General features: G+C 50.2%; 3 protein-coding genes across 7 annotated transcripts; 2 read left to right on the top strand and 1 right to left on the bottom strand.

Moving 5' to 3' along the window:
• Positions 1-2,047: 2,047 nt before the first annotated feature.
• SYNC (syncoilin, intermediate filament protein) lies at positions 2,048-8,150 on the top strand. Its single transcript, XM_051807369.1, has 4 exons — positions 2,048-2,203; positions 3,511-4,918; positions 6,074-6,198; positions 7,313-8,150. Exons 1-4 carry the CDS (start codon positions 2,160-2,162, stop codon positions 7,374-7,376), a joined length of 1,641 nt encoding a protein of 546 aa, XP_051663329.1. The 5' UTR covers positions 2,048-2,159; the 3' UTR covers positions 7,377-8,150.
• Positions 8,151-8,279: 129 nt separating this feature from the next.
• RBBP4 (RB binding protein 4, chromatin remodeling factor) lies at positions 8,280-16,264 on the bottom strand. 4 transcript variants are annotated; one of them, XM_051807391.1, is made up of 12 exons: positions 16,106-16,264; positions 14,664-14,811; positions 14,424-14,569; positions 13,234-13,407; positions 12,474-12,589; positions 12,171-12,331; positions 11,934-12,060; positions 11,749-11,826; positions 10,614-10,690; positions 10,441-10,498; positions 10,234-10,344; positions 8,280-9,411 (listed from the first exon to the last, which is right to left on the bottom strand). In XM_051807391.1, the coding sequence occupies exons 1-12, from the start codon at positions 16,119-16,121 to the stop codon at positions 9,346-9,348; spliced, it is 1,278 nt and encodes a 425-aa protein (XP_051663351.1). In that variant the 5' UTR covers positions 16,122-16,264; the 3' UTR covers positions 8,280-9,345. The 4 variants fall into 4 exon arrangements, with proteins under 4 accessions (XP_051663351.1, XP_051663352.1, XP_051663353.1 ...); XM_051807392.1 differs by having other exon boundaries at positions 14,664-14,808; positions 16,106-16,256; XM_051807393.1 differs by lacking the exon at positions 16,106-16,264 and adding an exon at positions 15,255-15,694.
• A 133-nt stretch (positions 16,265-16,397) lies between these two features.
• Positions 16,398-23,435, top strand: ZBTB8OS (zinc finger and BTB domain containing 8 opposite strand). 2 transcript variants are annotated; one of them, XM_051807405.1, is made up of 9 exons: positions 16,398-16,606; positions 17,913-18,079; positions 19,859-19,883; positions 20,426-20,547; positions 20,775-20,857; positions 21,361-21,413; positions 21,587-21,623; positions 22,273-22,369; positions 23,255-23,435. In XM_051807405.1, the coding sequence occupies exons 2-8, from the start codon at positions 17,992-17,994 to the stop codon at positions 22,357-22,359; spliced, it is 495 nt and encodes a 164-aa protein (XP_051663365.1). In that variant the 5' UTR covers positions 16,398-16,606; positions 17,913-17,991; the 3' UTR covers positions 22,360-22,369; positions 23,255-23,435. The 2 variants fall into 2 exon arrangements, with proteins under 2 accessions (XP_051663365.1, XP_051663364.1); XM_051807404.1 differs by lacking the exon at positions 23,255-23,435 and having other exon boundaries at positions 16,399-16,606; positions 22,273-22,636.
• The last annotated feature ends 974 nt before the right edge of the window (positions 23,436-24,409 follow it).

Genomic DNA, 24,409 nt, shown 5'->3' with positions numbered 1-24,409 from the left:
CTGTGGCAGTGCCACGGTGGCAATGCCAAGATGGTGGTGCCAGGGTGGTGACGCCGCAGTGCCAGCTCCGTCCCTGCCCTCGGGGCAGATCTGCCCTTCATGCACGAAGGAAAAATCCACCAGGAAGGGAGACACAGCCCCAGGTCACTGCAGGGCAGGTGAAGTCCCCCCAGCTGCTCTTTGCTCCCCACGACCCCCCTCAGCCACTCGCCGGGGCCGTGTTGGCGGCGCAGCGACCGGATCCGCCGCCGCTTATCCCGGCAGCCGGAACACTCCGTCTCTCAGACTCCCTCAGACTCTCTCCTGCCTTTTGCCTCCCCTCTGGCAGCGCTGATAACTCCCCTCCAGCTCTGTTTACCGGAGCAAAGTCCGCGCTGTTCGGCCGCCCACGGCGTCTCCCCACACGGTCCTGTCCCAGCCCGTGCCCGCGGCCGCCGGGCTCTGCCGAGCGCTTCTGGGTCTGGCCGTGACACCGGAGCCGCCCGTTGCCTGGTTATATCCACAAAACATCCCCGTGCCGGGGCCTGGGCCGGGGTATCCGCTTACGGAGCACAGAACAGCTGAGCCTCTTCACTCCCCACCCTGCCCTTGGCAGCTCATCACACAAACCCCCAGCGCTGCTGCCATCGTCCCCTCCAGCCCCTACAAGGGGTTGTTGGACCCGGCCCACGTGATGTGCAGGTTTTTTTCCCCTTGGCAGTTTGGGCTCTGGATGTATATATTTATACACCCAACTTGTGCGAATTAGCAGCATTCCTCTCCGACTGAGTCAAAAATAGAGGCGCTCCGTGGAAAGAAAAGAGAGAGAGAGAGAGAACGAGAAGGTGCGTCGTGCTGAAAAAAAAAAAAAGCAACGGGGTCCAAAAAAAGAGAGAAAAAAAAAAAAAAAGAACGGCTGAAATCTCCCTTTTCCTTTTAAAGCTCTGTTCCCGAAGGATGGACGGGCGCTGTTATTTTAAACCTGGTTTCGGCAGCCCCCGGCGAGCCACGGGCAAGGTGTTGGTGACGCGGGGACAGGGTGGCACGGGGTGGTGGTGCGGGCTGTGGGGTGTGTTGCTGGGTGATTTTGGGGCACGTAAGCTGGCGACTTCCTGAGAGGCGAGTGCCAACTTCCTGAGTGCGGCAGGAGCGGGCGCGGGCGGAGGTAGGATCGGGGGGCAACGCCGTGAGGGGTGGGTGGGCCAAGTGGTGAGCACGGGCTGAGGCACCCGTGCCAGCTGGGCAATTTGTATCTAAAATGTGTGTTTTATGTGAGTACATGCTGGCGGTGTGAGGGCCAAAGGGTTGGTTTAGGATCCACAGATCGGGGAGGATGGGAGTGGGCGCTGCTGTGGGGATGGTGGGTGGGCAGAGGTGGAAAAACAAGTCAGTGGGAGAAGGGTGAGGGCAGAGTCACTGCTGGATACCCAGGAGTGTGACCGTGGCAGCCATGGGGCTTTGCAGAGTGAAACACCACCTTCTCCATCCCCAAAACAGAGGGAAAAGGGATCGGTTGAGGGCGGAAGGGGAAGCAGAGGCCGCGCTCTGCCATTACCGGGGTGTTTGCAGGGCCAACCTGAGGCATCTCAAGAATCCTGAGATTTTGGTGTTTAAGACACTGGTAATCAATACCGAGGGGATTGTAACACCGTGCTCCCAGCACCCTCACTCACCCGTGTACAGGATGAGGCCCTGGCATTTGCATCCTCTGGCACTTCCCCTTCCATCACAGATGAACCCCCACAGCCCCAGGGGACCCCTCCCGGGCACCCCACTATCCCCATCCCGGCCCACCCCCATCCTGCTCAGGACCCGGGCGGGATGGGGACCTGCAGATCCCAGGAAAGAGCCGCGGGAAGGGGGGGCTTCGAGGCTGCACAAAACAAACCTCCACCATAAATCACGGGTGGGAACAGCCGGAGCGGGTGGGGGGCTGCGGGGACTGCTCCCTAGGGATGGGGGCTGGCTGCAGACAGTCCCTGCGGCTGCCTCTGCCAGGGATGCAGACAGCCTGGCCTTCCCCGCCCTCCTCCTCCTCCTCTTCCTCCTCCTCCCCGGGGCGGAGGAAGGCAGCGCCCGCAGCTGGCACTGCAGGCGGTGGCCGGGCGAAGCGGCTGCTCCGGGGAGTCTGATTTCCAGCCCTGTTTATTAATAACCCCCCCCCGCCCCATGCTAAGCCCATGTGCAGCGCAGAGTCGGAGGCGCTGGGCTCCAGGGGAGGAAGGTAAGAGCCCACCCGGGCTGGGCGGGGAAGGGGCTGATGCCCCCCGGAGGGTCCCGTGGGTGCGGGATCCGGGGTGAGGTTGGGGGCGTGGGGCAGGCGAGGGGGCTGCCAAAGCCTTGGGTGCAGGGCTGGGGTGGGGGGATCTGAGGTTCAGCACTCCGAGACCCTCGAGGGTGACTGGGGTGGTCCCTCTGGGGTACCCAGGAGTTCTGGGGTGCCCCGGGATGAGGGGTGGAGGGTGGGAGCGAGCCCCCACTCCCCGCTGGGAAGGCAGGGCTGTGTCCTCCCCTCCCGCCCTGCCCACTCACAGCAGAGCCGAGAACTTTGAAAAATAAGGGCTGGCACAGAGGAGGGCAAGGAAAAACGAAGCAGAGGAGCCCTTTCCCCACCTTTCCAGGCGCTGCCCCCTCTCCAGCCGCCGGCCTTTGAGTCCGAGGCTGCGATGTGTCATCGGTGCCGAAAACTGCCTTATTAGGAGAGAAAGTATCGGTGAAAATCAGTTCTTTCCTTAAAGCCGTTGCTCCGAGCCGAGGGCTGCCCGCGAGTGCCAGCCTGTGCTCATTCCTTAGGGAATGACTAGACATGAGCTCAGCGGCGTGGCCGAGAGGTGAGAGCATCCTCCCGCCGAACCCACCGGCCCCGGCTCCCGGGAAGCAGCAGGAAAAGCCCCGGCTCGTACCCGGGGGTTGTTTTCTCCATCCTACCCCGAATAACGCCCGGGCGAACGTGAGACCGAGGATTTGGCGGTGGCAGCTGCGGGTACCGTGTCTGGGGACAATGCCGGGATCGGATGACTCTGCAAAGCGGCTCCTGCTGCAGGCGCTGCCGCTCGCCCGGAGCTGTGCGTGCGGGTTTCGCTCCACCTCAGCCACCCGGGAGCCTGCCTGGGCTCCAGCAGCACATTCCCGTGCCGTGAGGTTATGCCACATCGTTAAAATCCCGGGAAGTTTTAAAGGGAGTGCTCACACCGGTCACGCCGGTGCCGCCGGGGAGGTTGGCCGGGACACGGTGGCTGTTCCCATCGGCACCGGAGCAGCTCTTGGGTTTGGGGGCTGGGTTTGCATCCCCCCCGTGGCAGTCAGTCCCTTTAAGAGGGATTTCTTCCCTTGTTCTGGACGGTTTGGGTCCAAGTTGTCACCGGAGCGTTGAGCACAGCCCTGCCCAGCCCGTCCAGCCTGTGGGTGACATGGGATGGTCACGGCTGCAGCACCCCCAGCTCGGCCTGCTCCGGGGGTCTCACAGGGTGGGAGGAAGGGCTGAGACCTGTTACACTCATTACTCTGGTTCACGTCTCCTCTCTCTTCCAGGGACATGATGGCACAGGCTGAGCCCCCTCCAGAGCTGCAGCTGGATGAAGCTGGAGCATCCTCAGCCCCTCAGGGAGCAGCTGCAGGTGCTGCTCCACACGTGGATCATCCACACACCCCGTTAGACCCATCAGGGGGTGTGGGGGTGACATCCCCGCTCAGGGGCAGCCCAGACTCCAGCCAGGAGCTGCAGGCTACCAGCAGGGACACTTCCTTGGAGCTAAACATGCCAGGGACCCAGCTGGACGAGGATGCAGCCGGGGCTGGGATCCCGCTGGATGTGGACGTGGCAGGAGTCCCGCTGGACGTGGATGTGGAAGGAGTGGGGATTCCGCTGGATGTGGGTGGGGCAGCGATCCCGCTGGACGCGGATGCAGGTGGGACAGGAATCCCACTGGACATGGATGCAGATGGAGCAGAGATTCCACTGGATGTGGATGCAGGTGGGACAGGGATCCCAGTGGATGTGGATGCAACAGGGATCCCACAGGACTTGAATGCGGGTGGGGCAGGGATCCCACTGGATGAGGATGCAGATGGAGCAGCAATCCCACTGGACATGGACACAGACAGGGCAGGGATCCCAGACGATGCAGACACAGACAGGGCAGAGGTTCCACTGGACATGGATGCAGAGGGAGCAGGAAGCCCTCTGGATGCAGACGCCACAGAACATCAGTGCCTGACCCTGGAAGAGCTGGGGAACTACTTCCAAGAGTGCATTGAAATCGTGGAGCAGCTGGAGAAGGAGAGAGACAGCCTGATCTCGGAGCTGGCCCAACTCCGGGAGCCGGCGCTGCAGGAGATCCGCCATGCCCACGAGGAGATCCAGGCAGCCTGCAGGCTGCTGGCCAAGGTGGAGCTGGAGAGGGACAACCTGAGGGACGAGATCCGGCAGATCAAGCAGAAGCTGTTCAGGGTGACCAAGGAGTGCGTGGCCTGCCAGTACCAGCTGGAGAGCCGGCGGCACGACCTGTCCCAGCACGCCGCCTACCAGGGCGAGCTGGAGACCCAGGCCGGGCAGCTCTCGGGGGAGCTGTCCCAGCTGAAGGAGACCTGCGAGAAGGAGAAGGAGGCTCTGAGGCAGCGCCTGGAGGCCCCGCCGTGCCGGCAGGACAACCTGTACCTGCAGGAGAGCCGCCGGCTGTCCGCGGAGTTCGAGAGCTTCGTGGCGCAGAGCCGGCGGGGGCTGGAGGAGCACTACGAGCCCCAGCTGCTGCGGCTGCTGGAGCGGCGCGAGGCCGGGGCCAGGGCGCTGCAGGAGATGCAGGGGGAGATCCAGGGCATGAAGGAGGCCCTGAGGCCCCTGCAGGGCGAGGTCAGCCGGCTGAGGCTGCAGAACCGCAGCCTGGAGGAGCAGATCGTCCTCGTCAAGCAGAAGCGGGACGAGGAGGTCGGGCAGTACCGGGTACGTGCCCTGTCAGGCACCCCAAAACCTTCCTCTGGCAGAGCAGGGGTGGTTCTTTGCAGCCAGGGAAACGTGGGTGCTGCAGGTCTTGCACGCAGGGCCAAGGGGAGGAGTGGGGTGCATGAGGAAGGGGAGGATGTGGAATATCTCCTGCTGGTTGGAATCAAAATTATCCCCCACCGGGCTGGCACGAAGCAGCAGCCCCTGGGCATAAGGCAAACCCAGGGATGGGGTGGGGAAGTTCTGGGGCTTTACCCAGCTTGGAAAATAGATTTCTCTTGAATATATTCTCCCTTGGTTTTGGCCTGCCCCTTGGAAATGGCCCCAGCGAGCAGGGATGAGGTGAAGGGTTTGGAGGGTTCCTTCCCAAAGCTGCTGAGCACAGGCACCACACATTTCCCACACAGGGCTGGGCCAAGGCACTTGGAAAAGCCAGTTTTAAATAAGTGTGGTTTTTCTTTAAAACCCAGTCCTGCCGGGGCAGATTCTGCCCTTCCCACTGCCAGGAAGGGTCCCATCTCCCATGCCCACAGCCCATGGGCTGGGCTGCCTCCTGGGAGGGTTATTTCTGGCTGGGCCAGGCCTTTTTCCCCCGGCACTTTGGTCTGAGGGACAAGGCAATTCAATATCTGCAAGAGCACATTTGGCAAAGAGGCTCCACAATTAATCTCCCCCCCTTTCAACACTCTCTGTTCTCGGCTCGCAGGCGCTGCCTCCTCCCAGCCTGGCTCCGAGCACTTTCTGGAACTGATGTTCCCCTTCCATTGCAGCTCCTCCCTGCTGGAATGGGGACCAGGCCACCAGCACCCATGGCAAGGCTTGCCTTGGATTTCAGGGACCACTGTCCCTTGGAGGACAGGGCTTTGGAGCATCCCTGGTGTGCCTCCACATTTTCCTTTTCCCAAATTCCTCATTTATCTCCTTCTGACTCATGGGCTTTTACAGTTCTGGCAGCTTCTCAAAACACACACTGAGGAGTTTAGGGGACAAAACCAAGCAGCTGCGAGAAGCCTAAGGACAAAACACATCCCAAATTCCCACCTTTGTAACAAAGCTTGGTTTGCAGAGGTTTTTAAAGAGGGTGGTTGGGCAGTGTCAGCCTGGCTGTGCACCTTCCTCCTCCAGTTAATCCACTCTTTTCTTTTCCCTCCCCAGGAGCAGGTTGAGGAGCTGGAAGACAGGCTGAAGGAGCTGAAGAACGGGGTCCAGCTCCAGCAGCGCAAGAACCAGGAGCTGGAGGAGCTGAGGACGAGCCTCCACAAGGAGCTCTCCATCTACAAGTGCGTTTGTGTCTCATCCCTGCGGCGCAGAGGGGTTGGGAAGAGGAGGAGGATGGTGGGGAAGAGTCTGGGGACACACAGCTGTGGGACACCACGGGCTTCTGCTCCTGGTTCCTGGGGCCACGGCTGGTGTGTGACCCAGGGGCCTGGTGGGGCAGCACAGCAGGAATTCCAGCCCCTTTGCCAAACAGCAAATAGGGATTTGCTGGAAATTCCTGCACGCAGAGGAGTGGAGTTGCTTCCCAAGAAGCAGGTGTGGCAACTTAAGTGGTGGTTTCCTCAGGAATATGTGGAAAGGAGCTGAGGTTTAGGTTTGGGAAGGTGATGTGAATGCTCTCCAATGGGAGAGAACTGTCCTCTGCTCATAAAACTCTATGGCTGGGATTTTCCAAAGCTCCAGAAAAAACCCTGGAGTTTGTGGACTGTTTTACTCACCAAGCCTGGAGCTGTTCTGTTACTCCAGTCCCAGCTGTGCACACTCTTAACCATTTTCCGTGACCTCACTGCTCCTTTAGCATTCCTTTTTCCCCTTCTCCCTCCAAACCTCCTCACAGGATATCCCCTGCCCCAAATAGCTTTTATCCAGGTAAGACTTCAGCACGGCAAGCACAGGGAAGAGATCTCTCAGCCTGTGTTCTCACCAGATGTATTCAGATCCCACCACCACCCTGTGTCTGCCCTGTGGGGTTCTCCTAAATCACAGACCAACATTTAATCCCGTGGACTCTCTTTTAACTCCTGGGATCTACAAACTGCCCTTCCTGGAAGGGACAGCACCCGAGGCTTCTCCGGTGTCAGGACACCTTTAATGAGGTCTCACATTGGCTCCAGGGAGCTCAGAGTTAAGTGCAGCTCCGAGCTGCCTCTTCCTGTAGCTCACACCAGAAATGACATTCCCATCTGTCAAATCCTGTTTGCCAAAGGGCTCTGGAAGGGCTGGGCCAGGCCCACACCCCCCAAAACCACGCACTCACCGAGCCTCCTGAAGTGCTTCCCAATTTCTTTTCTTCCATACTGTAAAAAGAATGCTTTCCAAAAATAGCACCCTTTTTTCCTCCAGCCAGAATATTTATGTAAATATTCCATAGCCTAAGTTTCCTTTCTCCCTTTACAGGAGCTGCCTGGAAATCTATGGACACCTTTGCAAATCGGAGGAAAAGGCAGACCAGGACTGTTAGAACTATGGAATTTTCCTCTTTGCAGCAAAAACAATGGACAGAGGATCTACAAGGGATGTCTCCTCGTGCTGCTTATCCTGCCTGAAGCACAGCTGCTGCCTGGAGTCAGGAATACCAGACAGTCCTTTCCCTGGGTGTGTTTCTCCAGGTGCTGCTGCTGCTGCTGCTGCTCATGTAGTAAAACTGCTTTTCCACAGAGGAGCAGAGCAAACAATCCTTGCACTGAACAATGGACACGGATGAGGAATAACAGATTTATGTTTTGCTGTGTTTGGGAAAACGTATCTTGCCTTGTCCCATAGATGGATTGTTTAAACCTGCACTGAAAGTTCTGGGGGGGTGGGGGTGTTGACTTTTAAAAGTTTACATGCAAAAGAAGCTTCATCCTTTGAACAGGATTTTCTTTTGTATTTCAAGGGTCTCTGCTGTACTGGGATGTGCCCCACAGAAACGAGGTGGTGGGTAAGAGGTTTTCACTTTATATCAAGTCTCACACTGAAAATAAAGGTCAGAGTTTAAGGAGCCTTTTCATTCCCAAAGCTGCGCCTCCAAATCCCGAGTCTGTGTGTCCAACCTGGGTGTTTGTACCAGACTATTCATGCTGCAGATTAACAAAAACAGCTCTGTGGCAGGGGCTGAAGGCAGAGCCAGAAGGCAGACAGGCTTGAGGGGGAAGGAACAGCTCAGAGCTTTTGTGGCTGCTTGGGGATTTTAAGTGCTCATTGACTCGTTCCACAAAGAAAACAGCAAAAAAAAAAAATCTATCCCAGCACCCAGTCTCATGGGATACACAGAGGTGGAGACCACACCCTTCCTACCCCTGCTCCCTGAACAGGTCAACCTTACCCTGACAGAGCAGAAAAGGCAGGAAGAAAAGAGCACAGAACTCCCCAAAACTCCACGGCCTTTACGTAGAAAAACTTTATTCCAACTGAAGGACTTACACGCAATTAGTCATGAGGAGATGGAGAGTAACAGGCTGCTGGTGGCACGGGACACCCGAGTGGAAGACGTGCAGGAACCAGTGGTCAAGGACTAACTCCTAAAAAAAGCAGTTCATCCACATTGAATCTGCTCCACACCAGCTGCCAACGCTGCTCAGGGCACCGGGCAGGGCCGTCCGCTGGCACAAACATACACCTTTTACAACTTGGGGGTCCCAAGTCTTAAAAACCATTTCACAGAAAGGAAAGAAACATCATGTGAAAAAACACAGCTCGAGAAACACACAATAGAGCAAAAAAAAAAAACCATGGGGGAGGTGTGTGTGTGAAGGATGCTCTGCAGGAATAGCTAAAGAATCCGAACCGCTGTGGGCCAGCAGGTGGGAGAGAAGGGAGAGGGAGGGAGGAATGAAAAGCTCAGAATTGCCAGGAGAGACAAGAAAAAAAAAAGAAAAAAAAAAACCCAGAGAAATTTCAGTTCGAGTCAGAACTTGCAAGTGTGTTTTGCATCTGCAAAGGCAGAAAAATCCACAAGGTACAGATAACTAAAGGAATTCCAAGGCCTCTGAGTTGCACTGAGGAGGCCAGGACCTTCCACACCATTTCTGAGCTGCCAGTGGATTAACACTTGTATCATCCCTATTGGCTCAAGCCCACTGGGCAGCTCTGCCAATTCAACTTTTGTTTAAATTAGGAAAAAGCCCGTGGCTGGAGCAAGGAAAGAAACCAAACCCAAGCTTGCTGTGTGATGAAAGGCAGCCAAAAGGGGACAGCCAGCCTGACACAAGAGGTTGCTGCAGGAATTCTCATCGAGGGGCTACAGCACAGACCTGGCTGAGGGGGCTGAGCCCTTTTTTGGGGGCTGGGTACTCGCTGTCTGGGTGAAAAAGCCTGTGATGGGATCTACAGGTGGATGGCTGAACACAAAGCCTACGTGTGTCTCAAAACCAGTGTTAAGTCGATATCGGGGTTGAGAGGGAAGAGAAGGAAAAAAAAAAAGACTAAAAAGAGGAAAAGGTTGTCATCTAGGATCCTTGACCTTCTGGATCCACGCTTCCTTCGGGATCTTCATCGTTATAGATGTTCTCAGCCTGCAAGACAGGGGTGGAGGGATTGAGGAAGCACTTCCCACTGCTCTGGACAGGATTCCACCCCCTCAAAAAGCTCTGGCAGCTTTTAATCTGCAGATATGTATCACCCAAGATCATTTAACACCAAAGCAGCAACACAAATAACCTTTTCCATAAGAGCCACATCTTCAAAACATTTCCCAAGTTTCCCCTAAATTGTTTTAGCTTAGGAGTCTGCCTTGTCAAAGCAGAGGCCACTGCAAGGCTTACTTCAGTCAACACTGGTTTGTATGTATTTAGTAGATCCTCTACTTAGCTGCACCTTCCAAAAGAACTACATGGAAAGCTGCCAGGAACAAAATCTACAGGTAAATAAAAAAAAAAAAAATAGGATTATGGTCTTCTCAAAGGTCAAGATTGTTTTCCAAAACTTTCAACAGCTGGGAATGCAGGAGCAGCAAACTATTCCCATTCTCCATCCTCAGGAGGGCATTTGTATCATTTACAAAGATTTTATTCCTCAGGACAGTAACTAACAGAAACCTCAGTTTCATTGTTGGTTCTCACACACTGTTTTCCTTCAAGCATAGAAGGGAAAAATTTTCTTCTGCACCAGCACTTCCTTATTTTATTTATTTTTTTTAAATAAAAAACAGCTTCTGAGTATTTGGAAACCATTGTTCTGACCAAAGCTAAAGGGGGTTTCACTGTCCCTTTGAGATTTCAGCAATGCTACAAAATGAGCAACTCTGAGAGCTGCAAATAAAAGCAGGAATTCTGAAATCCAGGCATTTCAACACCATCTCTCACCTGCCACTTCCTGCACTCTCCCAAGCAACTCACCATTTGCCAGACTTGCATGATATTGTCTTCTGATACAGAACAAATGACCCAGGGCTCGTTGGGATTCCAGGAGAAATCAGATATCTTTGCAGTATGACCACCATGAATAAACTAGGATTGGGGAATCAAAAAGGGAAGTGGTTACAAATCTATCCTTGGACAAGTGAGCAACTGGTCCAAGTAATTAATGAGCTTGAAATGACTCACCAACAGCTCTGGGGGCCCATCCTCAGCATCTTCAGGGGATTGCTCTTCTCCAATTTTACTGCAAAAAAAAAAAGGAGAAAAAAAGAAAAGGTGGGGGTTGGTTTGTTTTTTAAGGTGTGATGCAATTAATGAACAACATTTTGTGGGGACAATGTGAGTAATTTGGGATTTACCTCAAGTCCCAGACATTTAGCCTGCGGTCCGTGCCACTGGAGGCCAGTATAGTTTCATTATGGGGAGACCACTGAACCTGCAGACAAGGATGAATTTGGAAATTAAGTTTTAAGAAGCTGTAACGTGACACTGACAACAAACACCACTTCATTTTCTGTCCTGAAAGCTCTGTGAGAATTCAAACTGACAATAACCCGGAATAAAAATACCCCCAACTGAGAACCCTGAGCACAGGAGGCAGTTTGTGAACATCCACACACCAAAAAGGTGCCACCTGGAACCTTTCTTCCAACAAAGCCCACGTGTTCCCAAGTGCAAACAGCTCCCAAGGGTATTGGCTGCTCCTTATCTCAGGAAGGATTATTGCACAAGGCTAACCCAGGGATTCCTTCAGCAGTAGGTGCAGTTCTCACATGAAAACAAATCACTGTAAGTTGAGCTTAGCTGCCCAAAAGCTCACATTTACCACTCCTGCTGGAGATAAAGCTCTCCAAAAACACACCACCTAACAGGATCAGAGGATTAGGAAAGAACTCAGAATTCTGCACTTCAGGATTCCGTGTGTAGTTTTATTTAGACATAACTACGAGCTGAACTAATAATCCTCCCACCAAAAAGAAATCTCTGCATATTTTCCCCTCTGATTAAGGCACGAGCTGGAGATGGAAATATTGTATCTGCTAAGCACGTGCCACCCATGATGTGAACATTCTATATTTACACCAGTAAAATTAGCAGTTGTTTGTTGTCAGAGGATGTTTTGGTGATCCTGTTAAGGGGAAGCAGTTAAACCTTCCTCCAGGAGCAGGCTGAGGAGATGGAAACACTGCAGCCATTTCACTGGGGCCTCCTGCTTCAGTCTGCTGCCATGAATAATTTAATGGACCCTGCACTGCTACCATTTCATCCTTCTGCTGTGGTTAAAGCTCCAGAGCATTTCTGTTTCGAGTCTGGCCTCCTGGACACTCTTATCTGTACTGGAGCTCTGCAGCCCCACAACAATCACCCAGAAAATGATAAGCAGAGGAGAGAAAAGAATGAGTTTTAAAGGGAAAGTATCTCTAATAAAAAGATAGTAGGAAAGACTATTTTTCCAAGTCTATGCGCATAAAAGATAAAGACATTTTGTTATACCTGAAATATTTCATCTTTATGTGATTCAAAGGAGTGCAGCTTCAGTTTTAGGTTCCTCAAGTCCCACAGAGCTACAGTCTGTGAAAAAAATACAAAACCACATTTTGTTGAAGTAACCAACGTGTACATCCACACTTACACATCAGAAACAGGACAAGGATGTTCCAAGCTCGAGGTGGATGTACCTTATCAGCTGATCCTGTGGCCAGGATGAACTCACTGTAAGGGTTGAAGGAAAGGCAGTTGACTTCAGCTGTGTGAGCATCCACGGAATGACTGGGTTTGGAGGTGTTGTTTGACCGAGTGTCCCAGCTGGGAATGAAAAAACACAGAATTGAAACAAAGGTTCCTGTCCCCTTTCACCAAGGGACTAAGCAGCAAATGGGAAAGCACTTGGGTTGTGAAGAGGTTCCCCCACTTACATCATGAGCTTCTGATCGTCAGCAACGGATCCAAAAAGGGATTCATGGAGCAGGTGCCAAGATACATCTTCCACCACTGCTGTGTGGCCTGTGAAGATGGTCTTTGCATCCACCACTTTGCCTTCTTTGGGAACAGCACTGATATCCCACAAGCAGATGGTCTTTGAAACAACAGAAAACTCAAAAAGTTACTTCTCCAGACAGACGACCCTTCACCTCCTCCCCCTCAAACCCAGAACATTCCTGACCTTCCCAGGGCACACAAAGTGCAGGTTGGACCTCAGCTCTATTTGAAGTACTCACATGATCATCAGAGGCACTGAGCAAGTGCCCACTGAGGTTTGGGTTCCAGGACAGCCCATAACCCTCCTTCTGGTGCCCACGAAGACGCAGGTCAGGGTTACACTCTCCAGAAGGATCTGTAACGAGGCAGTGCAAGAACTCCAGTGCCTGGTACCACTTCCAGCACATCCTGGAATATCTGCATTAAGTTTTACTGTGCTTTACTAAACTTTGCTGTGCCTTTTTCAGTAGCCCAGGAGCCACCTCTCCATGCTTTGGCCTGAGTCACCTGGTCCAGCTGGATGGAGGAAGAGCAGCTCATCTGTCACTGCTCCAAAAACTCCTCCTAAACTGCTGGTGGGATATTTTTCTTTCCCTCATCATCTGTAACTGCACTTTTAAAGTAACAAAGGCACTTCTGATCCTCCCCACAAGTGGCAAAACTATTTACTCTATACTATCTTGATGAGTTTATAGGTTAACATCTTTACAGGATATCAAGGGGAACAGCTCAGCTACCCACCAAATAAATCACAGCTTCCAAAACAACCCAAACACCACCACACACAGTGAGGTGACAAAATAACTAGCAAAACACAAGGTTTATCTTTCCATGGATACATTTGGAAGCTTCATACAAAATAACCTTACACTAAACCCCCACTTCGCCCTAAAACCCCAAATGACAGGCAATCCAGGCAACTTTTTAAGCTCTTTTTCACCACATCAAGCTTTCCTTCGGGAAGGGTTGGCTGGTATGTGAGAACAAAGCAGCACCCACCTGGTTTGGAAGGGTGTTTGGTGTAATCAAAGACCAGGACATCACTGGATGGAGTCTTGGTGGCAATGATACAGGGGTTCTGTGGCATGTAACGGGCTCTGTTCACTTCTCCCTCGTGGTTTATCTTGATTTCAATCTCAATTTTCCCACTGACTGACCCAAAGCCTCCAAACTCTAGAAATAAGAATTTAGGAGTTGTGAATAAGAAGTTTCAGATCAAGACACAAGGATTCAGACTCAACTACTGCTGCCAAGCTCTTACTGCAAAATAGGCAAGTTCTGGTAAAATCAAGTTGCAATTGGGTCTGAAATACAACCTGCTAAAGCTCCCTTATCTTTATACTTAAAAGTCACAGTAACTTAGTATTTCACAAAATTGCACAGCACAATTCTGGCCAAAAAGAGGGGTTTGGGTTTGTTTTTAAATCGGAGTATGTATTTTTGAGAAATACTAAAATAGAATAGAAACTAAGTATTTATGAGACAATATTGTGCTCATGAATAACTCTTAAGAGGCCCAAAGATCAAAATACTCATTGCACAATCCAGACTTCCTGTAAAAAGAAGGGCAAACATTGGATCATTTAAGGACTTTCACCAGGTGGAAAGACTGATTCAGTCAAGTAAACATGAGAAATGTCTAACTTGTGGCAGTGCTGACACCCACAAAGGTTACAGGAAACATCCAATTCAAGCCTGATATACTGCATAAAACACAACAGAAACCAATTTCTACAATAAAACAGGGGCTGGCACAGCTATCAAGCTGTAAAAGAATATAAGAATATTCTTCTACACGAGTGACTTTCTCACTGGGAGAGTTTATGTAGTGCAAAAGTGACAGTAAAAACACCAATAAGCTGCACTGCATGGAATTCAATGTCAATTCCTGATGAGAAATAGGGAGGGGTGAGGTTTCCCACAGACCAAAATGCTTTTGCAATAAGCCCCCAACCTTCTGCTTTCATCATTAGATTCTTAAGACATCACATACATTCAAAAACCAGAGTGTTTATCCACAAAGGGGCATATTTGTCACTTAATCTCCCCATTAAGGGGGTAACACAGAAATAAATGGTTCAGTTGAGAAGTAGAAGTGAACCTTGCTGCCTGAACGTTGAGAGAAGACATATTTTCTATTGGGAAAGGGAAGGAAAATATGGTTAAACCCCACTCCTTTGGGCCCTTACCTCCTTTCTCACTGTCATAGTGTGAGGCATCAAACTGGGCATCGTCGTTGGGCAGCTGCACACTGGCTATGACCAGGTGATTCTGCTCATCTGAGGTGTGGGTGCCCAGGACTAACCTGTGGATACTGAAATCTTTGCCTTCAGGTCTGTGAGGGGAGAGGAACAAAGCAGGGGTCACAAACACTGGGCTGATTACAACATTTATTCTGCTTTAACTAGAAAACAAAAGGATTCATTTACCTTGTGACATCAGGAAGCCACTGAGCAGTCAAGCTGGGCCACTCCAGGGCGTGGGTCATCACCAAATCATACAAGAAGGGGGTGTTCTTTTTCCATATTTTATACTCCTCGTTGATCACACGTTCTTCCACCGCATCATCAAAGGCTGCTGAAGTGGGTTTTTAAAAAAATACACACAATTAATTAACCTGTATTTAAAGACACACATCACCGTGAGCAGGCAATGGATTAGAGCCAACTACATCACACCCTGGTTTGCTGTTGGATGCTCCACTGGTTCTTAGGTAATTAAAAATACCCTGTTGCACACGCTAATCCTTTTATTCTGGATATATGGCTCGGAATTAATATTAACTATGTCAAATTTCATCCCTGCTTGGAGCAACCTGGGCTAGTGGGAGGTGTCCCTGCCCATGGCAGGGGGTGGGACTGGATGGGCTTTAAGTTCCCTTCCAACCCAAACCATTCTGTGGTGGTTCAATGATGATCACGTTGTCAGCAGGAGCACAATAAAATTTTAACACTTAGCGCACAGGGCACCACGGAGGCAAAACCCAGACGTGTAACAACGTTTAAAAGCAGGACACCCACCAACCGCTGTTAAACAGGCCCGTCTGGGCGCAGCCTTGAACTAGCAGTTCCCAAAAATCCAGTTTTCCAAGGCTCCTTCTGCTGCCTGGTTGTTCTCACACGTTTTTCTCATCCCATCTGCCACCAGCCTCCGCCGCGGGAGGAGGAGAACGGGGGCGGGCAGACCGGGGGGGGTTCACCCGCGGAACGGGGACACCCCCGCGGAACCGGAGCAGCCCCACAGAACCGGGGCTGTCCCGTGGAAACGGGAGCACTACCGCGGAAACGGGGGGAACCCCCACGGAACGGGGGCGGGCCCGTGGAACCGGGGCTGTGCCACGAAACGGGAGCAGCCTCACGGTACCGGGGCTCTCCCCCAGGGAACGGGGGTTCGCCCCCGTGCAACGGGAGCTTATCCACGGAACCGGGAGCAGCCCTGTGGAACCGCGGGACACCCCTGCGGAACGGGGGCATTCCAAAGGAAAGGGGAGGGCGGCCCCGCTGAACCGGAGCTCCCGTACGGAACCGGGGCACCCCCGCGTGGCGCGGCAGCGGCCGGTGACACCTTTGTCCGCACCACCGCGTCCTGCCCGCACCCCTCGCACGGCACGGCCCTTCCCCGCTCCCCTCACCCCACCGAAGGGGGCCTCACAACCCCGCTGCCGGGGGCTCACGGAGGGTCCCGGTGGAACCCCCCGGCCGGTGCCGCGGGGAGTTGGCGGCGGCCATGACGGTGGGGGGGGGGGCTCGAGCGCCCCCTGGCGGCGCCGCCCCCGCTCCTCTCACGCCGCGAGGAGGAAAGGCGAGGGGAGGGGGGGGGACATCCCCGCGCCTCACGGCGGAGGCCGCGCCGCCCATACGGGAGCCTTTACCTTCCTTGTCCGCCATGGCGGGGCGCGGGGCTGAGGCGCGGGTGGGCGAGGCGGTCGCTGCGCTGGGCGCTCGGAGCCCTCACGGCCGCGGCTCCGTCCCTATTGTTTCCTGCCCCCGCTGCGCGCGGCTCCCCCGGGCGCCGCGCGCACCCCTTCGCGCGCCAACGCCGCCCAATCAGCGCCCGCCGCCGCCGCGCCGCGGCCAATCGCCGAAGGCGCGGGAGGGGGCGGGGCGGGGACGCGAGCGCGCGCCGCGGTCACGTGGCAGCGCTCCCTGCCCTCAGCGGGAGCCGCCATCTTCCCACCCCCCAACCCCCGCTCGCGGTCTTAAAGGGGCCGCGACCCCCGCGCTGAGGGGGCGGCGGGTTTGGGGTTTGTTCCCGGTTCCCGATCCCGGTTCCCGATCCCGGTTCCCGATCCCGGTTCCCGAGTGGAAAGAACCGTGACTGCGGTTCCCTCCGGTCACCACAGAGCGTGTAGGAGCGGGATTGGACCCGACCGGTGCGTGTGTGGGCCGAGGCGCGGCCCGCCCTCCCTCCGCACAGGGCTGCCCCTGACGCCTTCGAGTATCCTCGGCTTGTTATTAATTATCTATAATCATTAATTATCTATAACCACTAATTATCTATAGGCATTAATTTCTTCCTTTCCCCCCCCACAATTCGGTGAGGCGGTGAGCTTTACAGGCGTAATATTTGCTGGTTCTGGTCGGCTGCTGAGGGTAACGTGGGGTCTCCCCATCCACAGCCAACAGCAAAAATCGCACAGCAAATATCAAATATCGAATCAGTATCTGGGTTTATTTCCCCAGAGGAGCCCTGGCTTCTCAGTTTCAGGCTTCTCATTGCAACATACCTAAAAATTGAAGTCGGAAATGCTGTATCTTGGTTCTAAGCCTGGGAATAAGAACTAGCTCCTGTTTAAAAGTAGCCTGGCTGTTACAGGATATCTGTAAATCTATAATTTGCGTTGTTTGGGGAAGTGTTGGGCTCCTCTGTGGGTAAATCTTAAAATGCACCCAAAAAAAAAAAGAAAAAGAAAAAGAAATAGTGACAGTGGTTGTTATGTCTGGAAATCTGGGGAGGAAAATTAATTGCCTTGGAGTTAATCAGGTTCCTTAGTTTGAGTCTGGTGGACCTGCTAAGGTCAACTCTGAGAATTAGGCTTTTAAATGGGGGTTTGGTGCAGTTGTTTGGGTTTTTTCGGGTTTTTTTTTATTAAAAAGAACTGGAAGAAAATGGAATGCAGGAAAACCTCTGCATTTGTGTGATGGCCAGATTTGCCAAGAATTCGCTTCTGGGGCTGAAGGTTTCGATCTAATCCTTGTCCTAAGAGAAAACTAGACTTTTTTTCCCCTGTTAAGTCATGTCTGGGGGTTTTTTGGAGGCAGTGGTATTGCAGATGGCTGTGTGATGCACAGTGGGCTGAGCTGTAAAATTCAGGAGCGGTCACCTGAAGTATGAAAGTTTAATTCACTTTACAGCTGTATTTTATTATCTGTGGACAGATGGAATGCTCAGCGCATTCACAGCAAGGAGGGAGAAACAAGATTATGCCCAGGAAAGCCCAAAGTCCACAATTTCCACAAGGAATGTCATCCCTTGGCTCCCGTGGCCGAACACACTCGTGGGGCGAGTGCTGTGGGGTTGAACTCCCACCTTCTCCCACCTCCCAGCTGGGACAGAAACAACTGAAATTCCGTGTGTTGAGGACTCCTTTGGAATAGCTGAGCCTGTGGCTGAGTGTTCCCGAGGTGCTCTCAGGGGAGAGAGGCTGAACTGAGAGGAATTCTCCCTGTTCCCCACAGCGTCAGCAGGTTGAGTCACTCCAGGACGTGGCCATGTTTTCCACCCCCAGGAAGTGAGGGAGAGTTGGATCCCACGGCCATGGCAGCAGATGAGAGGGATTACAACCTGACAGAGGAGCAGAAGGCTGTCAAGGCCAAATACCCTCCACTCTGTAAGAAATATGAATGTGAGTATTTACAATAATAAAAATTCGCTGCATATTTTGTATGTTTTATTATATATTTTATAAGTTTTGTATTTTATAATTTTATTACACATTTTATATATTTTATCTATTAGTTTATATATTTTATCTATTAGATATATTTTACATATTTTCAAAATAATTATATATATTTAAAATAATGACTTCCTGATCCAGTGTGTGTGTGTCACTGCAATCATGAGGGCACAGAAAATAGCAGGACACAGAGAGAAAGATCTCCAATTTCCTTTGTCACAGACAAATGCTTTTCTTGCTTTGGGTGCTAAAAAAATCATGGTAAAAATAAATTACTGAAGTGTCACCTTGAAAACTTTCCCTGGGTGTCATTGCCTCCAAAAAGCCCTTGACATGACTTATAGGGGATTTTTCTTTAGGGGAAAAAAAAGCCTAGCTTTCTCTTAGGACAAAGATTAGACTGAAACCTTCAGTCCTGGAAGCTCATGTGTGGCAGATCTGGCTGTCACACAAGTGCCAAGGTTGTCCTGTGTCCCTTTGCTTGCTGATTCTTTTAATAAAACAAACAAAAACCCCTAAAGAACTGTATCAAACATTTATCTCAGACCTGATCTCAGTAGTTGCAAATGTTCCTTCATAAATCCACCAGACACAAACCCAAGAATTCCAAGCCATTTCTTAGCAAGGCAGGACATTTTTCTACCTCTCTCATACAGGAAGAGACGTTCAAGAGTGTGTTGGTCTTCTCTGTGGTGTTTTTACTCCTACATACTCTACTTAAAGATCATTATCTCTCCTTTCCCCACCCCTGGAATGGCTTCTAAGAGGATGTCAAGTGAGTGGGTGGCAGCCCAAGGGCCAACTTCAGGCAGGAGACCATTCCCTGTGTGTTTTCCATGTCTGTCTGGAGGGACTGTGCCTATTCCTCTGGTAGAATTTATATTTTTAGGAGGTGTTCAGATCTTTCTTTGATAGCAGAGCAGAGATACTGTGACATACTACAGTAGTCACACAGTTTCCATAACTGGGAGAGGTTTTATCTTTCTTTTTACATGCACTGGAATTTGTTTGCTTTAGAGACTGTTGTTGAGAATCCATTAACAGTGTGTGAACTCTCTGAACAGCATCAGGACAATCTTTTAGCTGAAGTGATCGTGGTGTGGCATTTATTTTGCATCCCAAATTAGTTCTGTTTCTGCCAAAATTTTGGGGTCATTTTGCATTTCTCTCATTCCTCTGAATAAATATAAATGTAAATCTCAATACATGGTAATCATGCTTTATTAGTAAAGTTTGCTTTCTGTTTTATACTACCCACTATGTTTTAAATTCTTCTCTTTGCCTAATGGGTGGTTTTGGGTGTGGACAGGTGTATTTCCTCACTGAGCTGGAAATATTTGCAAATCTCATCCTCTGCATGAATAATTCTCAGTCCTGCAGACTTCAGCATAAACTCTTCAGTCCTGGTTAAAGTTTCCTTTTTATTGCAGTTAACTTGTAGAAGCCTGTTGGGTTACAACAGCTAAACCCTGCACACAGAGCTGGACACAGGGCACTCACACAATCACATTAAACAGGGTTTTTTTTATGCTTGGCAGAAATAATCCAAAATTCCCCCTGTGCTGAGTTTCTCTAATATACTGCAGAGTTAGATTTGTCATGTCTGAGGATAAGTGCAAAAAGTTCTTGTTAGAGAATCAGATATCGATGTTATATTTTATATAATCCCTGTTTTTTAAATAATTTTGGTGGCATCATGGCTTTTCTCTTTTTCCTTCCCCTCAGATCTGGATCACACAGCAGATGTGCAGTAAGTGTTGGGCAGCTGGGATTTCTCACTGTGATAAACTCATTATTTCTTGCACTGCTGTAAGTCTGGAGTAACTGCCAAAGACTGCTTGTAGATGTAACACCTGGTGGAACTATGAAATGTCACTCACTGGGTGTTTTGGGGGTAAATTTTGCCTCTGCTTTTAGGAGAACACAGAATCATGTTCAGTTCCTTTTCTAATATTCCAGCAGTGCTTCTGACCAAGCCTCTGTGTTATTTGGAAATGTCTTTTGAAATCTCGTTTTCACCTCTTTTAAACCAAATTTCTTCTGCCCAGTTTGCTTGTGCAGCCATCAATTAGCCATATCAAGGAAGAATTTCCTTGGTGGCTGTAAAACATTTATTTTCCATATTCTAAGAAGCTCTTCTCACAAACCCTTCTCTTTCTGGAAAGCAAGTTGGTTTTTTTTTGTTTGTTTGTTCATTCAGCTCCTCTGCATGAATTCTCCCATTCTCATTGTTCTGGTTGCTCCCCTGCAGGTTGCTTTGGGGTTATTTCTCTTTGTCCCATGTCCTTTTAGGCTCCATGCCTGGGGAGACACGTTGGAAGAGGCATTTGAGCAGTGTGTCATGGCCATGTTTGGCTACATGACGGACACAGAGACCGTGGAACCCGTGGATACAGTAGAGGTGGAGGCAGAAGGTGAGGCTGTGTTGGCTTTTCATGGGGGGAGTTATGAAACCTGAGGGGAAAAAGGTACCAAAAATCTGAATCTTTGCATGGGGTGGCACTGCACTTAATTAAAATATAATTAAACATCACTAACTTTAGTCTTCTAATAAGCTGAATCATCTGATGGATGTCCTCTTAAAAAGTGTTTGGATGTTCTTGCTGAGGCAACAACTGACATCTCTGCTTCAACCACGCAGGGCACGACATGTTGTCTCTCCTCTTCCACCTCCTGGATGAGTGGCTGTATAAATTCAGTGCCAATGAGTTCTTTGTACCCAGGGTAAGTGTCCTGGTTTGATCCTTTTCCATCTGTAGGACAAGGCTGTTCCCTGATAATACCAGCTCTGAAAGAAATGGTGTTTTAGGAAAAAAAAAAAGGAACATGACAAATACAAGGCCAGGCTGGACAGGGCTTGGAGCAACCTGGGCTAGTGGAAGGTGTCCCTGCCCAAGGCAGGGGGTGGGACTGGATGAGCTTTAAGGTCCCTTCCAACCCAAACTGCTCCACAATTCTCTATTTCAGCACAACATGTGGGGAACTGGAACTCCCAGGGCAGAAAAACTCAAGAAATCATTAAGCTTTGTTACCACAAACACCAATTATTAGCTGATGTTACACCTTCTGCTGCCTTGGTGTTCCAAGTAGCAGTGTGTGTCAGGTTCTCTGGTTTTACATTCCACCTAAACAGTGAAATATGAGCCTTACAAGTGGGGCTTGCTGACATTTTCTGCCTGAAGGTGGGAGATGTGACTGAAATATTTCTCCTCTCCCTTTTTCTGCAGGAGGTGAAAGTGCTTCACATCGACCGAATGCACTTCAAAATCAGATCAATTGGGTGAGCTTAAGCCATCATCTAAAAAGTGGAGGATGGACTTTTTTTCTTTTTTTTTTTCCTGCTTTTGAGGCTCTAAATGAAAATCTCACTGCTCTATACCCATCAGTGAAACTAATTATCACATTTGGTAAACACTACCAAAGTTCCAACCTCCCTTCTTTTTGCTTTTAAAGGTGGGGAGAAGAATTCTCTTTAGGCAAACACCCACAGGTATGCAGTGGTTCCTCTGTCCATCTTTTCCATTTAGGAGGGGGAGGTGTGGTGTCTTTTAAATCAGAATCCTCCAAGGATCCAAGTACAAACATGACTGGGTGGAATCACAGGCACTAAACTTTTGTTGTTTGGTTTTTTTTGTGAATGTGTTCCTTAAACTGTTGACCTGAGCCTGACTTCTCCTCAGCACTAGCAAAACTCAACAGTTGGCTTTGCTTTTGTGATGCTGATAACACAGAAAACCAACCATTATTCAGAATGTGCACGTGGGTTTGGGTTTCACACTATTGGCACAGCCTTTGGCTTAGTCAGTTTTTGCTTCTTTCTTCTTTTTTCCCCCCTAAAGAACTGCCAGAAGCAAATCCTGATCTCCTGCCAGCTCTTTAGCTGTGTCAGTTTTAGCACAGCACGTGGGGATGGTCTGTCAGAGGCAAGAGGAGGGATTTGTGGCATTAAGAGGCAGTAAAATAAGAGAAGAGCTCCTTTTTTTTTTTAACAGCATGGCATTTTTCTTACTAGTCAGTTTTTTGGGGGAGAAGATCTATGAAACTGGATAGCATTTGAGGGAAGTGGTAAGAACTGTGTGTTAGGAACTGTGACAAAGGAGATCATTTAGAAAATCCCTGGGTTTGTGTCTCTTTTCCAGGGCACAGAGGTCAAAGCCATCACTTACTCAGCGATGCAGATCTGTGAGGATGAAAAGCCAGAAGTCTTTGTCATCATTGATATTTAAAGCAAGAAAAGTGTGGCCAAGTGGATATTACGGGCTGGCAAAAGTCCCCTAAAACTGTAATCCCCGTGAAAGTAACCAAGGAATTGGGCAGTTAAAATCATAAATTGAAGGCAGTAACTGCAGGGAATGTCAGCCAGTGTTTTCATGTGAAGATGGTGAGACAGAAAATAAAAAGAACTAGTTGGGATTTTGGGGGATGTTGAGAAGAAGAGATCTGTAGGAGTTGGAAATCTCCCAGGAATGCTGGTAGTCAGCTTTTAAGGCTGGTACATATGTATGAAATACAGAAATTAGTGGAGGTCCTAACTAAAATGCTGCCTTTTTGTAGGGTGGCAGGAGAAAATGTTCATCTACGTGATGTCCTTTGCAGATTTCACTGTTCTAATTCTGAGCTGACATCCCTCCTTCATCTTATACAAATCCCAAATAGCTGCAGTGGCTCAGATTTAATGTGGAAAAAAATCTGACTGTTGAAAAGACACCTAAAAAAAAAAAATTAAACCAATTAAAAAAACCAAACCACCACACCTTTAAAAGTACTCAAAACCAAAAGTCGTGCCAGCAGGTGGTGCTGAATTGCTGTAAATAAATCTCCACCTGAAATCCTAAAGCATGTGACCACGTACCTGGAATCCTCATATCACCTCTGATCCCCCTGAAAAGTTGGCAGCTCTGCCAGGAGCTGCACCAGGTTGGAAAGGGGTGCCCCAGGCTCTCTGCAGCTTCACTCCCAACTGTGTCTTGTGAAAAAGGATTCTCTTTATAAAAGCAGATGGTTTGGATCACCCTTTAGAAAGGACAAGGAAGACAGTCCTTTAATGTCAAAGGATTATGGGCTTCACTGAATCAAAATTAATCAAGGATAATGGAAAGTGTGTTTTGTCTTAAATCACAGGTTGGCAAAGGTGTGTTACCTGCCATTGCTATTTAAATGTGGGGAGCACAGCCCTGACCTGTTATTGTGAATGTCTCACGTGCCTCAGCTCTGGAGGTAATGTCTTCCCTTGCAAAGTCAGCTTAAATAGATCTGGTTTTATTTCCATATAAAGACTGAGGGATAAAAACCCCTCTTGTTTTTTAAGCCTGCCGAAATAAAGCTCGGACTGAAAGGATCCGTGGATTTGTGTGTGATTTCTGGCCAGCCAGTCCAGACACTTGTACTTTGCTCCCTGCTGAGGTGAGTGGACTCTTTTCTGAGGGCATCAGTGGGGCTGTGGGGAGGTGGGTGAGGGGCTGAGGGCAGCGCTGGGGCAGCCTTGCCTTTTGTCCAGCTCTCTAAAAGGCGAGGAAAAAAAATTAACAGGGTTAAATTTTAACTCTGGAGACCAATGCTGAGATGCCCCGTGTGTCTCTGGCTGCAGCAAGTGAAGTGCTCTGCTTTTTCAAGTGCTGGCAGGAACTTGCTAGAAAAACATTTGGAATGAACTAAGTAAGTGTTACTCATCTGTTTCTTTTTCAGTATTTATTAAGTGCTTGCTGTAAAACAGGCCTCAAATCCGCCCTGTTCCATTTGCAGGGGCAGGTTTTAGCTCACAGTGTTGTTCTCCCAGGGCTTTACAGGAGCCCCATGCCTTGGTTGCAGCCTCTCACCGAGCTGGGGACCCACTGAGACAATTAACTGGGTAATTAAAAAACATGCTCAGACTGCAACCCCTTCTGGGGGTACCAAAGGATGCTGTTCATGGAGGAAGGTTAGATGAGTTTAAGGGCAGAGTGGTGAAGTACTTGGAAAAGACCTGCATTGGTGGTTCCTAAAGGTACAAATCCCAAGGCAGGGAAAACCCTTAAACTGAAAAAGGCTGGAGTTTGGGAGAGTTGAGGAATTGTTATGCAGGCTCACCCCATTCTCCTGGTTTAATGGCAACTCTTGGAGAACCTGGATGTGAATCAATAGGCCTGTTCTCAGATTCCCTGCAGGGAATTTTCACTTGCTTGGCAGTAACCTCAGGCTACAGATGCTGCTACCAGGAAAGGAAAACACGGCACCAGGCGAGACATGAGACCAAACAGTGGCTCTTTATCAACAGTACCCACTGGGAGTGCCATTCTC

Source organism: Manacus candei, unplaced genomic scaffold (genome assembly GCF_025592945.1).
Source record: "Manacus candei isolate 608988 ecotype Guabito, Panama unplaced genomic scaffold, ASM2559294v1 h1tg000070l, whole genome shotgun sequence".
Taxonomy (NCBI): Eukaryota; Metazoa; Chordata; class Aves; order Passeriformes; family Pipridae; genus Manacus; species Manacus candei.
This window is presented reverse-complemented; position numbering and strand designations above follow the sequence as displayed.